Source organism: Apis mellifera, linkage group LG9 (genome assembly GCF_003254395.2).
Source record: "Apis mellifera strain DH4 linkage group LG9, Amel_HAv3.1, whole genome shotgun sequence".
NCBI classification, from domain to species: Eukaryota; Metazoa; Arthropoda; class Insecta; order Hymenoptera; family Apidae; genus Apis; species Apis mellifera.
Window position 1 is genome coordinate 11,870,728 of NC_037646.1, and position 16,619 is coordinate 11,887,346.

The 16,619-nt window shown below is 40.8% G+C and overlaps 1 protein-coding gene across 14 annotated transcripts in view; it reads right to left on the reverse strand.

Moving 5' to 3' along the window:
* The window catches only part of LOC727000 (protein sprint), a 149,812-nt gene that overhangs the window by 29,339 nt on the left and 103,854 nt on the right, over positions 1 to 16,619 (reverse strand). For 2 of the 14 annotated variants that reach the window (XM_026442995.1, XM_026443003.1), the window contains exon 2: positions 14,530 to 14,859. The exons of 11 other annotated variants lie outside the window; for them this stretch is intronic. In XM_026442995.1, coding sequence (XP_026298780.1) covers positions 14,530 to 14,654 — 125 coding nt within the window. In that variant the 5' untranslated portion in view covers positions 14,655 to 14,859. Of the gene's footprint in view, positions 1 to 14,529; positions 15,011 to 16,619 lie in introns of all 14 variants that reach the window. One more of the 14 variants, XM_026442996.1, reaches the window with a different exon arrangement.

The following is a 16,619-nucleotide window of genomic DNA, read 5'->3' on the forward strand; positions in this document are numbered from 1 at the left end:
TCGAATATTTACATTTCTACCAATCGTTATATACGTAAAATGCAAAGATATTGTTACGAAGAAAAATCATCCAAGTTTTCAAAGTCATTGCTTCGAATATTTATGTTTTCAGTAATCGATATATACGTGAAATACAAGGATATTGGGAAGAAAAATCAACAAAGCTTTTGCTTCGAATATTTATGTTTTCATCAATCGTTATATACATGAAATGCAAGGATATTATTATGAAGGAAAATCATCCAAGCCTTCAATCGTTATATATGTAAAATACAAAGATATTGTTACGAAGGAAAATCATCAAAGCCTTCAAAGTCATTGCTTCGAATATTTACGTTTTCACTAATTGCTATATGTAAAATGTAAGGATATTGTTATGAAAAGCCATTGCTTGGAAAATTTACGTTTCCACCAACCGCTATATAAAATGCAAGGATATTATTACGAAGGAAAATCATCAAAGCCATTATTTGGAAATCATTGTATACATAAAATGCAAGGATATTGTTACGAGGGAAAATCATCCAAGCCATTTCAAAGCCATTGTTTGGAAAATTTACATTTTCATCAATACATAAAATACAAGAATCCTTTCACATGGATATTATTAGGAAAATCATCCAAACCTTTAAAACCATTGCTTCAAATATTTACATTTCCACTAATTCAACCATTATATATATATACGTAAAATGCAAGGATATTGTTACAAAGAAAAATCACTAAATTTCTTGGAAAATTTATGTTTCCACTGCTACATAAAATGCAAGGATATTATTACGAAGGAAAATCATTAAAGCCATTGTTTGGAAATCCACCAATCGTTATACACATAAAATGCAAAAAGATATTATTACAAAGGAAAATCAGTAAATTTCTTGGAAAATTTACGTTTCCACGAACCGCTGTACACGCAATGGATCCTATGTGGATCGATCCTCGCTCCTGTTCGACGAAATTGAACAAGATTTTTCGAAATTTCGGAGGGGAGGAGGGATGATTGGGGCGGTCAGTTGCGCGTCACCGTTTAGTCGATTCGTAAGGGACCGGCACCACGCGTATTTCCAAACGCGTATTATTTCGAGCAAAGTTTGCGTCGCAGTTTGCCGGGTTGAATATCGGATGAAGGGGCGTTGACGTATGCAAAGTCGCCGGCTACCGCCACCCCATCCGCACCGCGTCCCGTGCTCCATTGTCCTCTGCGTTTGACAGTTGGACGGCCTGTCTCGGACCTTGTTTGCCCCGTTCTGCCTCCGCGCCAATCTCCAGGACCGTACACCACCGATCCAAGCAATTTTCGTCTCCTCTCGATCGATTTGACCGCTAAAGAGACAGAGAGAGAGAGATAGAGAGACGTTTAACCGGTTGAACGAACGATGACGCGGCATTTAATAAGCAAGAGAGGAAGAAACGAATATACGAATTTCTCCAACGTTGATTAATTCTCCCGAGTATAAAACTCGTCCATCGTTCTGTGGAATCGTAGATGAAATCGTGGCTCATCTGTTCGTGATTTCAAAACCTGGTCCTTTGTCGTAAATAAATTACGGTTCCTTTCTTTCTTTCTTTCTTTCTTCCCTTTCGATGTAACGATTTGTTACGTCGCGACGTATCGATTTTCCACCGCGACCATATCCGCCGGACGTAATTGATTAATTTCACGTCGCGGATTAATTGACTGGTGGAAGAGGTTTCGCTGTCGAGTGCTGCGTAACCGAGACACACAGGTGCACGTATCGATTTAATTAGACGGGAAACATGCGCCGAAAACGAAACCGTCCAAAGTTTTTTCTCACCCCTTTCCTCCTCCTAACTTTTCAACTTTCTTAAATTTTACGCGACTTCTTTAAATTTCAATCACGAAGAATATTACATTTCATACCGAGAGAGAGAGAAAAATCGAAAGACAATCGTAAGTAACAATGGACATTATGTACCGTGGCAATTTCAACGATGATAGAAATTTCGACCGATTTCTTTTCTCTCAACGGAGAAACAGCGAGATCGTTAACCTTGATAATCGCACGTTGAATCCCACCGTTCGAGAAACATTACGTTGTTCAAATTTTCATTCACCCGACCGCCAAGAGAACGAGCCAACAAACCGGCCAACTTGGAAACCACATTTACGCTCGTAGACTCGAAAACAGAGCGAAACAAGACTGAATGGACGGATACGAAAAAGAAGAATGGAAAGGACGACGACAAGCCCTTTCCAAAGGCGGTGGTACGAATTGGCGGTCGATCCGAGAGTAACAAAGGGCCAACGACGCGGAAGTTACGTTCCTGATTCGGGTGCGAGGAACGCGGCGCGCTCGTCGTCTGTGAGATCGGACGGGGGTTGCCATGACGACTGGCAAGGTTCTCAACACGTGGTCCATCCACCTAAGGGGTGAAAAGGGATTTTTACGTACGTATTAGCGTGAACCGGTGCATCCTGCCCCCAGCAGGGGGAGAAGAGATCGAACTCTCGCTTCGAGATTCGTCGTCAATTGTTATCAAATGTAAGGGTGGTGAACGAGGGGGTAAATTTAATCGAGTACGATTTCGTGTATATTGGAGCGCAACGTGTACGAGACGTTTTTAAACGGGACGTTATTCCTTCGGTCTAATTCGATTCGATATTGAACTCGGGCCAACGGGGGCTCCGATGTATTTTCTCGCGGAACCTTGAATCCCCGCCAACGGGGAGGGGAGGAGTTGTTTCTATCATCTGAGAGCTCGTCGTAGCGTGCGCGTTTTAATTAGAAAACGGTGGCAACGTTCTAATTAGCCGGCTCTCTTTCGTTTGAGAAAAATTAGGGATTCGCTTGTCTTTGCGAAACGGAGAAAACATGGCTCGTTCAAACGTTTCCCTTCCCGGGGAAAAAAGAATAATGTCTCAGAACGAAGAAGAAGAAAAAGGAGAAGAACTCGTCTCTTTATACGAGGAGAACGGTATACGCTTTCGTTAATTAAAGAAGGGTTAAAATGCAGTGGATTCGCTTACGAGGATAGCCTGAAAAGTCTCGAGAAAGTTCAAAGCAATTTCTCAGCTTTTAAAAGAATTTTCGCTTTCTCCTTCTTCCTCTTTCTTTCGCCGCCAGAGGTAAACGAGCAAAGTTTTGTCGCCAATAAAAGGATAGAAAAAGGTAAAGTTGATAACGCGCGCGCGCGTGTGTATATATACACACACACGTTCATTTTCTTCTTATATCTCTAAAATTAAGAAAATAACGATACAAACTCTATAATAAACGTCGAGCATATAAGATTTGATTGAAAATCCACTCTCCAACACCTGTTGAAATTTTCGCCTCGACTTTCATTATTATTATTATTATTATTATTTACCTTCGAAATCTTCTCTCTCGGCAATAGAATTTACAGACCGCTAATTTTCTTACGCCAATCTCTCCACGCTCTCTCTCTCTCTCTCTCTCTCTCTCTCTCTCTCTCGGTTTGTCCCGCGTTCGTTTTTTGCCTTCGTGGTGAATCGAGGCTGATGCGAGAAACGAAATTAACCGACTCGATCGACTCGGCATAAAACGGCTTCCTTCTTTTTTTCCCTTTTCATACTCTCCCTATCTCGCGAGGGAGGAGGAGGAACGGCGAAGAAACGGGCTCGTAATTTTTCCGGTCAACGATCATCGCGATCCACGACTTTTCCAATCCTCCTCCTCCTCTCTTCCCCTCGCGCGCCGAGCACGAAAACGTTTCTCGTGACTCAGCATCATTCCATGAAACGAACGCCGTCTCTCGCTTTTACTCCACGCGTATAACTTAACTCTCCAGTGGAAAATCGAGTGCGAACAAATTATTTTGAGATGCGAACCGCGCGAATTTTTGCCGATCGATCGATGATCGATTGTCCTGTTTGAATCTTTCGAACGATAAAAATTAATTTTCTTTCGTTACGTAAATTTAATATTTCAATATTTTATCACGCACAATTTTGAACGCATCAACTACTGCTAGAAAAAAAAATAATATAAATTTAGCTCCCTTATTTTCGAGATATTTAAAATTATTAAATAAATTTTAATCAATCCTGATACAAAAGGTACAAAAAATTATTTTACTTTTTTACATTTAAATTTTCATTTACATTACTTTTAACTATAAAATTTTAAATTATTTCAAAATAATTAATTTAACTTAAATAAATCTTTCTAAACTTTTATATAAAAATAAATTATATATATATATATATTTATAAATCAAATAATAATTTTATTAATAATTTTAATTATAAAATTTTAAAAATTATTTTTTAATCTCTATTTTTTAATCTAAACGTCAACGCGTTAATTATTATTTATTAGTTGCCTCGTTACTTTCCCTCGTTGCATTTCCCGCAGTTTAAATATCGCTCGATGAATTGGTTCCTTGACGCGAACGAGGGACAAGAGAAATATTCTACTTTCAGCGATATCCAGCGGAGAATCGCCGTGATATACGCGATCGCTAACTAACTTTTCTCTCTCTCTCTCTCTCTAGCTCATATTTCGCGAGGGAAAAGTTTCTATTAATCCAACTTCCTAACCGAGTTACGCTCCGGGAATCACGCGGGTTCATCGGTGGAGATTAAATCGGGCGGAAGCCGTGTCCTCCATCCGGATATTGACGGCCCGTTCTCCCGAAAGGGATTAATTTCCCTGCGACGGGCAAAACGCGATCTCCCTTCGTTCCAGTCAAAGAAGAATCGGCCAAGGATGCATTTTGCCAAAGTATTTTCGTGAAAATTTTTCGGAGAGATTGGCAATATTCGAATCGTAGCAACGATTGCGCATAGCCAATTGTGGTTGTTGCTTCAGATATTCGTCGATTTCCAATGGCAGAGGTTGACCAATGAAAAGAAGTTTTCACTCGGGCAAAACGCATCGAACGATCTTATTTTGTTCCAAGAAGAATCGGCCAAGGTATTTTCTGATAGATTGGAAATATTCGAATCATGATAACGATTGCGCACAGTCAGTTATCATTTTTGTTGTCTTAGATGTTGATCAATGAAAAGAACTTTTTCGGACAAAATGTGATCTCGTTTCATTCCAATCCAAGAAGAATCGGCCAAGGTATTTTCGTAAAAATTTTTCCGATAGATTGGAAATATTCGAATCGTAATAACGATTGCGCACAGTCAGTTATCATTCTTGTTGTCTTAGATGTGATTTCCAACGGCAGACCAATGAAAAGAAGTTTTTTGAGCAAAACGCGATCTCGTTTCATACCAATCCAAAAAGAATCGCATTTTGCCAAGGTATTTTCGTGAAAATTTTTCAGAGAGATTGGGAATATTCGAATCGTGGCAACAATTGTGCATAGCCAATTGTCGTTGTTGCCTCAGACACGTGATTTCCAACGGCAGACGTTGACCAATGAAAAGAAGTTTTCACTCGGGCAAAACTCATTGAATGATCTTATTTTATTCTAAGAAGAATCGTAGCAACGATTGTGCATAACCAATTGTCATTGTTACCTTAGATATTCGTGATTTCTAATAGCAAACCAATGAAAATAGTTTTCACTCGGGCAAAACGCATCGAACGATCTTATTTTGTTCCAAGAAGAATCGGCCAAGGTATTTTCGTGAAAATTTTTCAAAGATTGGAAATATTCGAATCGTGGCAACGATTACGCACAGTCAGCTATCATTCTTGTTGTCAGATACGTGATTTCCAACAGACGTTGACCAATGAAACGTATTTTGCCAAGCTATTTTCGTGAAAATTTTTCAGAGAGATTGGAAATATTCGAATGGTGGCAACGATTGCGCACAATCAGCCATCATTCTTGTTGTCTCGGACACGTGATTTCCAGACGTTGTTGGCCAAAGAAAAGAAATTTTCGCTCGGTTAAGTGGAAGAGAAAATGAATAAAATTACGGCGGTAACGAGAATGACGTTTCGTCATGCGCGGGGAGCACACAAACGACTCGATTCGAATGGGAATCAGGTCGACTCGCTCGTGGAAATAATGGCGCGGTCTCACGCGAGACGAGAAAAATCGGGGCTCGAGCGAGGAGGCGAATATCAGGGGCGACTCGACGAAAGATCGCTCGCGGTTTCTCGAATCTGCGTAAGGGAAGAAGTTTGGCTCAACGATCATCGATGTAGTCGGGCCAGGAAGAGACAAAGGACCGTTCGAGGAAAGCACTCCGAGCGCATTAAGACTAATAGCACGCTTCCTGCCCGTTATTTCATAGGACGTGGCTGTTGCTTGCCTCGAGCGGACAAGAAATAGGGGAAGGGGGTCCAGTAATTTTTACCCTACTTTATCTTCTTCGTGAAAATTTCCTTTTCGATCAACCCCAAACTCCACGAAAAAAGAAAGAGTAGACGATGAGGAATTCTGTATTATAACCTTTTTAATAGAATTTCGATGAGGTGGCGAGCTAAGCAGGTGAGCGTAAACGGGCAGGTAGACGAGAAGAAGAAGAAGGAGGAGGAGGAGGAAGAAGAACAGGAAACAGAAGAGAGGAGAGAGAAGAGAGGAAGACGGAGGTAGAGTGCGCAACTCCCGTGCACACCGTCCTATCCGATTTCTCCGGCGTGGAAACCGAAGCCAAAGAAGGCTCTTGGGTTACACTGTGGGAGCAGCAAAGCGATCTTAAGTTACTCCACGTAACACGCGACACTTTGCCTCGCTAAGTATGCACCTCCACGCTCTGTTTCGGCCGTCGCCTCGCCGACACGTCACCCGTTATATCTCTCCTCTTTCCGACCGGAAAGTTGCACGGCTCCACGGGTCAGGTCCCCTGCCCATCGCCGCAACGCCACTTTGTGTTCCGATATAGAGAAGAAAAGAGGAGAAAATCACAAATAATCGAAAAGAAGAAGAATTACTCTCTCTCTCTCTTTATGACGTTAACAGATTAACCCTTTCAATACTACGGACGAGTATATCACTCTACGTAAGATGCCACTGATATACTATGGGCGATTATAATTGTTCTACATAAGATATCACTGATGTATTACGGGCGAGTATAGTTGTTCTTCATAAGATGCTACTGATACTATGGGCGATTATTTTGCATAAGATGCCATTAATGTATTACGGCCGAGTATAGTTGTTCTTCATAAGATGCCACTGATACTATGAGCGGTTATAATCGCTCTATATAAAATACTATTGATATATTATAAACGACTATATTCGCAGATGATATATTATGCAGACGACTATAGTCGCTCTGAGATGCCACTGACGTATTACGAGCAACTATAGTTATTCTCCATAAGATACTACTGATATGGGTGATGATACACTATGGGCAATTATTCTGCATAAAATGCCACTAATGTATTACGGCCGAATATAGTTGTTGTCTATAAGATGCTATTGATATACTATGAGTGATTATAGTTACTCTGCATAAGATGTCACTATGGACGATTATAATCGCTATTACAATCGCTTTACATAAAATACTATTGATATATTATAGACGACTATAGTCGTTCTGAATAAGGTGCCATTGATACACTATGGACGATTATAATTGTTTTGCATAAGATGCTATTGATGTATTACGGGCGACTATAATTGTTCTATAAGATGCTACTGATATACTATGAGTGATTATAGTTACTCTGCATAAGATGCCACTGATACACTATGGGTGATTATAATCGCTATTATAATCGCTCTACATAAAATATTATTATTGATATATTATAGACGACTATATTCGCAGACGATACATATACTATAGTCGTTCTGCATAAGATCGCATTGATACACTAGGGACGATTATAGTTGCTCTGCATAAGATATCACTGATGTATTACGGGCGAGTATAGTTGTTCTCCATAAGATGATACACTATGGTCGATTGTAATCACTCTATAGAATGTCATTGACGTACTATGGACGACTATAGTTGCTCCACATAAAATGCCACTATGGACGATTATAGTTGCTCTACATAGGATATCATTGACGTACTATGGGCAACTAAAATCGCAATTATCGCTATTATATTCGCTCTGCATAAAATATCATTGATATAGATGACTATAGTCGCTCTGCATAAGATGCCAGAAATGCACTGTGGACAATTATATTTGCTCTACATAGGATATCATTGACGTACTACGGACGATTATAATCGCTATTATCGCTATTATAATCGCTCTACATAAAATACCATTGATATATTATGGACGATTATAATTGCTTTGCATAAGATGCCACTGACGTATTACGGGCGACTATAATTGTTCTCCATAAGATGCCATCGATATATTATGGGCAATTATAATTGCTTTACATAAGATGTCATTGACAGACTAAGGGCGACTAAAATCGCTATTATCGCTATTGTAGTCACTCTACATAAAATATATATTGATATATTATAGATGACTATAGTCGCTTTGCATAAGATGTTATTGACATATTACGGGCAACTAAAATCGTTACCATGGGCGATTATAGTCGCACTACATGAGGTATCATTGATGTACTACTGGCGACTATAATCGCTCTACATAAAATACTATTAATGCACTGTGGACGATTATAACTGCTCTACATAGGATATCATTGATGTAATACGGGCGACTAAAATCGCTATTATCGCTATTATAGTCGCTCTGCATAAAATAATACTGATATACTATGGCCGATTATAGATAGCTTTACATAAAATGCTATTGATACATTGAGACGACTATAGTCACTCTGCATTGATTACAGGCGAGTCGCTTTATATAAGATGTCACTGACGTACTATGAGAAATTAAAATTGCTATTATCGCTCTACATAAAATACTATTGATATATTATGGGCTATAGTGGCTGTACATAAAATATCTGATTATGGGCGATAATCGCTTATAGGATGTCATTGACGTTAGGGGCAATTAAAATCGCTATTATCGCTCTATATAAAATATATTGATATATTATGGGCTATAGTCGCTCTACTAAAATGCAATTGATATACTATAGCCGATTATAGATAGCTTTACATAAAATGCTATTGATACATTATGGACGATTATCTATGAATCACTCTGCATAAAATATCTCTGACTACTGTTATAGTCGCTCTGCATAAGATGCCGTATATGATCGGAGTTATTGTACGTCGAGTATCTTTCTCTGAAAATGTAGCATTGATATTTTATTTATCATTTAAATCACAAAAAAAAAAAAGAAAAAGAAATACCATAAACGATTGATGAGTATTGTGCACATTTTTGGTGCGGTTTGTTCAATGGGAATGTCGCGGCGAAAGAAACGGCGAAAGAGTCGAGTCGAAGCTCAATCTTTTCGAAGAAAAGAAAAGACTGCCGATCTCTTCTAATTTTGCGAAAGAGAATCTCTCCCTCCCTCGAAATATTACCCGAAGAGAAGGAGATTATTCGTCGAAATAAAGTCGGGACGAGAATGGGGGAAGAAGTGGAATTACACGGGGAAATCGAAACCCGCGTTTCTCTCTCCTCCCTCCAATTCGCGCGATATTCAAAAGGGATCGTTTGTCAAACCGGAAACAACGTTGCGACGAAACGGATACGTTCCATTCTGTAAATTGGCAGGGCAGAACCGCGCCGGCCAAATATAGTGATTAGAGAGTACATAATTGCGGGAATGGGTCCATGATCAAAGCCGCACCACCCCTCCCTCCCTTTGCCCTTTTCCCTGCTCGGATATTGGCGCAAAACCAACCAACCAGTCAACTTCCAGCCAAGAACACGCGCGGGAAAACCGATTGATATCCTGAAACCTAAAACTTTTCCATTTCCAATCCCTCCTCCCAATCGTCGATCGTTACCTTTATTCTTCTTCTTCTTCCGACGCAGATACAACGCAGTACACAACGGATGGATCTTAATCGAGCCCCCGGCCATTTCCAGCCACCTCTTTGTTCTCCCGTAAGGACGGGATCACTTTGAAATTAAACGATTGAACTCGACTCGCAAACGCCGGCCTTTGTACTTGACCCGTTATCGAACCCGCCCATAATGGCCGCTGCTCCTCCGAGCGTGGATTCGAAGGAAGCTTCGCGGTCGATATCGATCGCGAAAACGGCCAAACTCTATATATTTCCTTTTGCTCGATAGAAAGGGGAATCGAGTCCTGTCCTTCCTGTCCTCGATTCTTGTCGTTATTTATACACGTTTCGCGATCGATTTATTGCGAGAGCATTTTAAACGACATCTTCTTTACGCATCTATATTCGACGATTATTGATTTTTTCAAAAGATCATAGGATTATAGGAGGAGGAGAGAATGAAATATTCGTAAATGGAGGGGATCTCTCATCTGTGAGACCAGTTTCCAGCGATAATCTCGTTTTCGTTCGATAATTATTATCTCTCGTCGCATGACTTAACAACTTCCCGTGGAGAAACGAGTTCTAACGGACAGTTGGGTTATCGATTAACCGAATCGAATCGATCAGGTTTAATTTATCGCAAAAATTTATCATAATTTCCACTTTAATAATTTCTATCTATTCTTTTTCTTGATTTTCTGAGTGTAAATAAAACGCGTTGATTTGAAGCGCGCATGAAGGAAAACGAATAGAGATAGCAATTTGAAATAATAAAATCTCTCGTTGAATTTTAATCGCAACGTAACATTTTTTAAAATCTCTCTTCCGAAATTAACGCGTCGTTGAGAGAGTTTCTGATCTTTTCTCTGATCACCGATTTTTTCGGGAAGCGGATTTCGAAGGACATTAAGGATCCTTCGGGAAAAAACACTCGTAACGCGCATCTGCCGCTATTGAAAAGGAGAGATCTCGGGGCATCTGGTTTATCGCTGAAAACTTTCACTCCTGCTCTCTCGTGTCACAAACCAACCCTCGACTCTCGTGTTTCGCGCTCCAAGGGTTCCAAGGCCGAATGACCTGGAGAGCATGCTCTGCCACCCTTTTCTTCTTCATCCTTCGGATATTAATTATTTCCAATTATTACTATTCGTTTGTATACGAATATTTTCAATTTCTCGTGCGCCAGAAGAAACTCAAGTATTCTCACGTCACGGTTTCCCAGCGATCGTGGAAAACGAAAGTCGAGGCGGTGTATCGTCATCGTTGGATTAAACGATCCTCCCGTTTACGTCTCTTACGAGCGGGTAACGTTAGACCGAAAGTGGCGTGTCGTGTTTCGCGCCGTTTCCTCGATTTACTCGGCCCTTTCCTTCCCCCGTCACGCTCCGTCGAGGTTTGTTTCCTCTTTCCCTCGCCAAAAATTCCATCCGCCATATATTCGACCAATTTTCTAAGAGAGAAAAGAAAAGCGGTGCACCTCGACGAGGGTGGTCGCATTAGGACGACTGTTTTCCACCCCTTTTCGTCCCGATTCGATGGGGTAGCGTTAATGGCAACCCCTCGATCGGTCCGCCATTGTTTATTGTTACGCGAGTGCGAGATTTCCTCGAAAGCAGAATCGCGCATTCGAATTTCTAATCCAAAGTGGTTCGAATAATATCGATACTGGAGAAAATTTATTTTTGAATATAAAATAATTGTTTCGAATGTATAAACGAATTTTTTTAGGTGTACATATATATAGGCAGACTGATTGATCACATTTCAATAGGAATTGAGAAATATGCTGTAATGATTCGTCCATGATTTTTTCCACGTATAAGAAGATACGAAAAGTTTTTTTTTTAATTATTGATATTCATATTTGATATTCGCAAAATCTTGCGAAGCTACGTTAAAATTAATTTTACGTCTATGATATACAAAGCACAAAACGCTCGCCACGTAACAAATTCTTTAATCCTCTGATATTATGGATTAATTTTAAGCTAGCTTATATACGTACATTTTTATCTAACTTTAGTTGGCAATTTTTTTCTATTCCTTTCATTTTATAATTTTCATATCTGTCCATAATCCTCCTTTTTTAAATAACATCTTTAGAATACTATTTCCAATTCTCAAGGTTCGGTTTATTATTAAATTTCAAGCGCTTTCTAACTTAATTACTCGCTACATCTGTCGCGCAGATTTATCACTCAAACCACACATATATTTTTATATATCGATTATTTAATTAAACGCAACGTTAATTTCCTCTTTATATATTTAGTCGTATATTTTTATACATTTTTTTCTTCCAACGAAATAATAAATTACAAAAAGACACCAGCATTACTTTCTGCTTAAAAATTAAATCTCCTCTCATATTTAAGTCTCTAATCTGTTATATTATTCGAATATTATTCCGTTCGATGGGAGACAAACATCGTTCATCGATCGTTATTTCGATCGTTCCTTCTCTACGAACATCTCGTTATTTAATTAAACGCAACGTTAATTTCCTCTTTATATATTTAGTCGTATATTTTTATACACTTTTTCTTCCAACGAAATAATAAATTACAAAAAGACACCAGCATTACTTTCTGCTTAAAAATTAAATCTCCTCTCATATTTAAGTCATTTCTTATATTATTCGAATATTATTCCGTTCGATGGGTGACAAATATTCATCGATCGTTATTTCGATCGTTCCTCCTCTACGAACATCTCGTTATTCTTTTAACCGGATTCTAAATCCAATTTCTCGATTGAAATTTGCCAAAGGATCCGAGGAGTCACCCCTTTCCGATCCTCGGCGGATCTTGAAAGCGAGGCAGGGGGGAGAGGAGGCGGTTCGAGTGGCTCGATTAATTAACGGCCGCGTCGTTCACGATCGGCTGCACGCTCGAAACGAGGCGTTTTTTTCCGAGTGGAAAGGCAGGCAAAACGCGGGAAAAGCCTCGTTCGCGCGTCAAAGACGCTCGAAACGGGTGAAAAGGTTAGCCCCGGTTAAATTCCACTTACGGCCTCCTCCTTCTTCCAACCCCTTTCGCTCGGATTCAAACGAATTCACTCGCCCGGAATGCAACGATCATTGCATCCTTCCCATCGCTTTCCCTTCGAATTTCCATTCATTTTTCCACCGCGTTTTCCTCTCCATTCGATTCCTCGGACATCCTTTCTCCCCTAACTTTCGACGTTGTTTCGAAAAGATAAAGAAAGGATACGTCGCGTAGAATAGAACAATGATAGCGGACAAAAGTTTCGTGATATCGAAGTTTCAAAACGGCTGATAAATAACGCCTTATCTCCCGATAATCCTCGTTCGAACGGCGCATCTGGCGCATAATTCGATTAAAAATTTAGATTAACGGAAACGCGATTAACGGAATGGCGAGCAACGATATCGCCAGTTTTGCGGAAGGAGGGGGGGGGCTTCGACCTCGTCGCAATTTCCGCGCCACGTCCCCACACACGTCCACTAACCGTGCTTACGTGTACGCACGATTCCGCATGATTCATCGACGCTGCACGAACGCTTCTGTTTCGCCCGGCTTCCGACTTACCCGGAAATTCTACCGCTTTTAATCATCCCCCTCGTATCGTTTCTTTTCCCCAAACTTTCTTCTTCTTCCTCTTCTCCCCTTATTCTCATTTCTTACGTTACTTATTTATTTATTTGTTTGCTCACACGTCGAGGGTACAATTTCAATCTTGCGCAGGAAGAATCTCGTTAAAAAGTAGATAGAGAGAGAGAGGAAAAGTGTATTTCTACACGAGAGAGAAGAAGAAAGAAAGAAAGAGGGCCGAATTTTATTTTTTTTAATGGGCCGGTAATTGGGATCCATTGGGAGGAACCCTATTATAACCGGGTCAGGATCCTTCTTCTATAGAGTGGTCGAGGAAGAAGAGAGAGAGAGAGGAGAAAGAAAAAGAAGGAGATAAATGATTCTCCTCTATTCGCGGGGAGGCGAAGCGGATTACGGATAAGAGGCTTACATAAGAATAAACCGAAGGGCTTCTCGCGGCTCGGCCATTTTCCTATCATATTTCATATTAACCGCTGATTAAAATCGATTTCCCCGCGAGACACGCGAGCCGGCTTCTTACGCGAGGCTTGCACGTTGAGGGGCTGACTCGCGAACAATAATAATAACTATAATAATAATAATAATAAATAGCGTAATGGATGGAGAAGAGGATGTTCTCTCTCTCTTTTTTTTTTATAGATACGAGAATTGGTGCGCATACGGCGGGGAACGCGGCTGAATCGCGACGCAGCATCACTCGAAAATTTCCATTTCCGCGTTCCCTCTATCGGGCGGATGGTCGCCGCCGCGCGGCGGGATCAATAAACGCAGGTGGCACGAACGGCAACTCCGAGTGCAACGGCCATCGATTGATAATTAACGCACGGTTTCGTGCCTCTGCAACGTGCCTAATAATCCATCCTCTCTTTCTTTTTCTTAAAGCGTTCCTCACCGTCGATCACCACCATTCTTACCGAAGAAGAATCGAATAAAAATCGTGCAAATATAATCAAAGAAAGATAAAAAAAAGTCTGCTACTGATTATCGAATTCACTACGAGGAGAAAAGAAAAGAAAGAAAGAAAGAAAGAAAGGAGAGTCGTTATCTAGCATACACAAAAGCCATGCAGGTGAATACGATGGAAAAATTATTCATCCCTTTCTCCTATTTTTAAACAATCCTCCTCCCGCGACTCGACTCACTCGTTCTTCATCATTAGGGACACTGATCTTTCATGCGAAAAGTTACCTCTTCACGCCGATCTCCGCGTAACGGCCCCTCGTGGGCCGAGTTGCCACGCTTCTTCCGCCTCCGGGGTTCGTGTACAGCGTCAGTATGTCGCTGTTAATGTTGTTCAAAATCGGTGGCAACATTGTCGCGCCTTCTCTCTTTCCCGTCGTCGATCGTCGCGCGATACCAACGTTCACGTATACCAACCAACATCTCACAACTCCTCCTTTCTCCTCCGCGCTTCTCTCCGCTTCGCTTCACTTTTTTTCTCTCACCTTCTCTCTCTCTCTCTTTCTCTCTCTGGGGAGAACAATTTTTCGTCCTTGGCCTCTCGTACCTTTACGCGATCTGCCGGAGGAGAAAGCTCGATTTCGAGTGATCCGCGTACCAAAACTTTTCCAAACTTTTCCCTTTCGAGTCTCTTCAAATCTCGTGCAAATTCCATCCGATTCCTCGGTTCATCCTCGGGGAATTCGACCTTAGTCCGAGTTTTCTTTTTCTTTTTTCTTTTTTTTAAAATTACGTACGAAGGATTACGTAAAATCAACGAACTTTGTACTATTTCTATTCTACATTTCTAGGCTACTTTTCTAGTGCACTTCCACTCAAATCTATGTATCTACTTCTACTGTATAAGAATACGTCTGGTGTTCTAAGTAAACAATTTATTGTAAACAGATATAAAGGTGATTATTATCTAGACAAGATACGGGTACAGGTGAGTTGTAATCTTGTTGTAAATATACATGGATGATAGAATCGATCCTCTCCTTTAATTTCTCTGATAAAAAAATTTTTCCTGATACCAAAGAGAGATATATATTTCTCTGCGCTCGAGATACTTTGGGAGAAAGGAAAGCTGGGCCAACGCGCTATCGCGTTATTGGGATATCGATATCGAGAAAAAATGGGAAGAAAGGGGAGGGGGGCTGCACGCGATTCGAGAAACGCCTTCGATATTGGACCGACGAAAAATGGCTCGATGTGACGAGAAAGCGAGAGGAGAGGAGACCACCGCCAACTGTCGAGGGTCATCGATCGTCGCGAAATTCGCCCCGAGATTTCACGCTCGTTATCACGTTTTTTCCCCCTCCTTCCCTCGCATTCCTTCCAGACTTTCTTCCTCCCGTTATTGCGATTCGAACCAAGAAAGGGAAAAGAAAGGATAGGAATTATATATATATTATTGCTTTGCAATAAACGGAGGCCGCGTGCGTGTACGAACGATTCTTCGAAAAGGGAGGAATAAAAAAAAAAAGGACGTTGAAATGAAAAGAGACGAGGGCTCGTCATAATGGCGTGCAGTGAACGCTCACGCCACTCTCGACCGTACTCCGCTCGAAATAAGTGAAGGACCTCGGTCTCTCGAGAGCGAATTGAATTAGGGATGCAGCAGGTTAAACAACCTCTCTTCCTCCCTTTTATTCAAACGAGATACCGTTTCGGAGGGATTTCTTAAAAGTTTCATATTTTTTTACGAATTATACATACAAAAAACTTTGTCAAAATTCTCTTCTGATAGAAAAGAAAAAAAAAAGAAAAATTAATCGTCGTTGACGAAGAAAGGCGAGGAAGGGAGGGAGCGTGTCAACCTTTTAACGGCTGCGGTTTCAACAACCGGATCAGAAACAACGTGTCACGTCCACGGTTTAATTACGATCGATCGAGCGAGCGAGCGAGCGAATTACTCGACTGCTCGGCCACGTACTCGGCATTAATATTAAATACGCGGCGGATCCCCGCGCGGAAATGAACGCGAAACTGTGGATTCAGGGGCGGAAATCCCCTACTTGTAAACTGTCGGCAAACACTAAACGGAACACAAAGGGTATTTCGAACATCAACGCGACTCGCGGTGATTCGTTTCGGAGCTAATTTCCACCCCGATTTCCATATCAACCGCGGTCAAGGGAGATCGTTCGATACTGCGAATATCGTTAAAACGAATGAAATTTTTTAAGTTGCTTCCATTCTATGAATTTTATTAATATAACTATAGAGAGAGAGTGAATCGAATTCTCGATAGAAACGTCAACGGCAAGCAGGGATCAAAGAAGAAGAGGAGAGGAGAAACAGAGATGAATTAAAGGAGGGGAGACTCGTTTCAG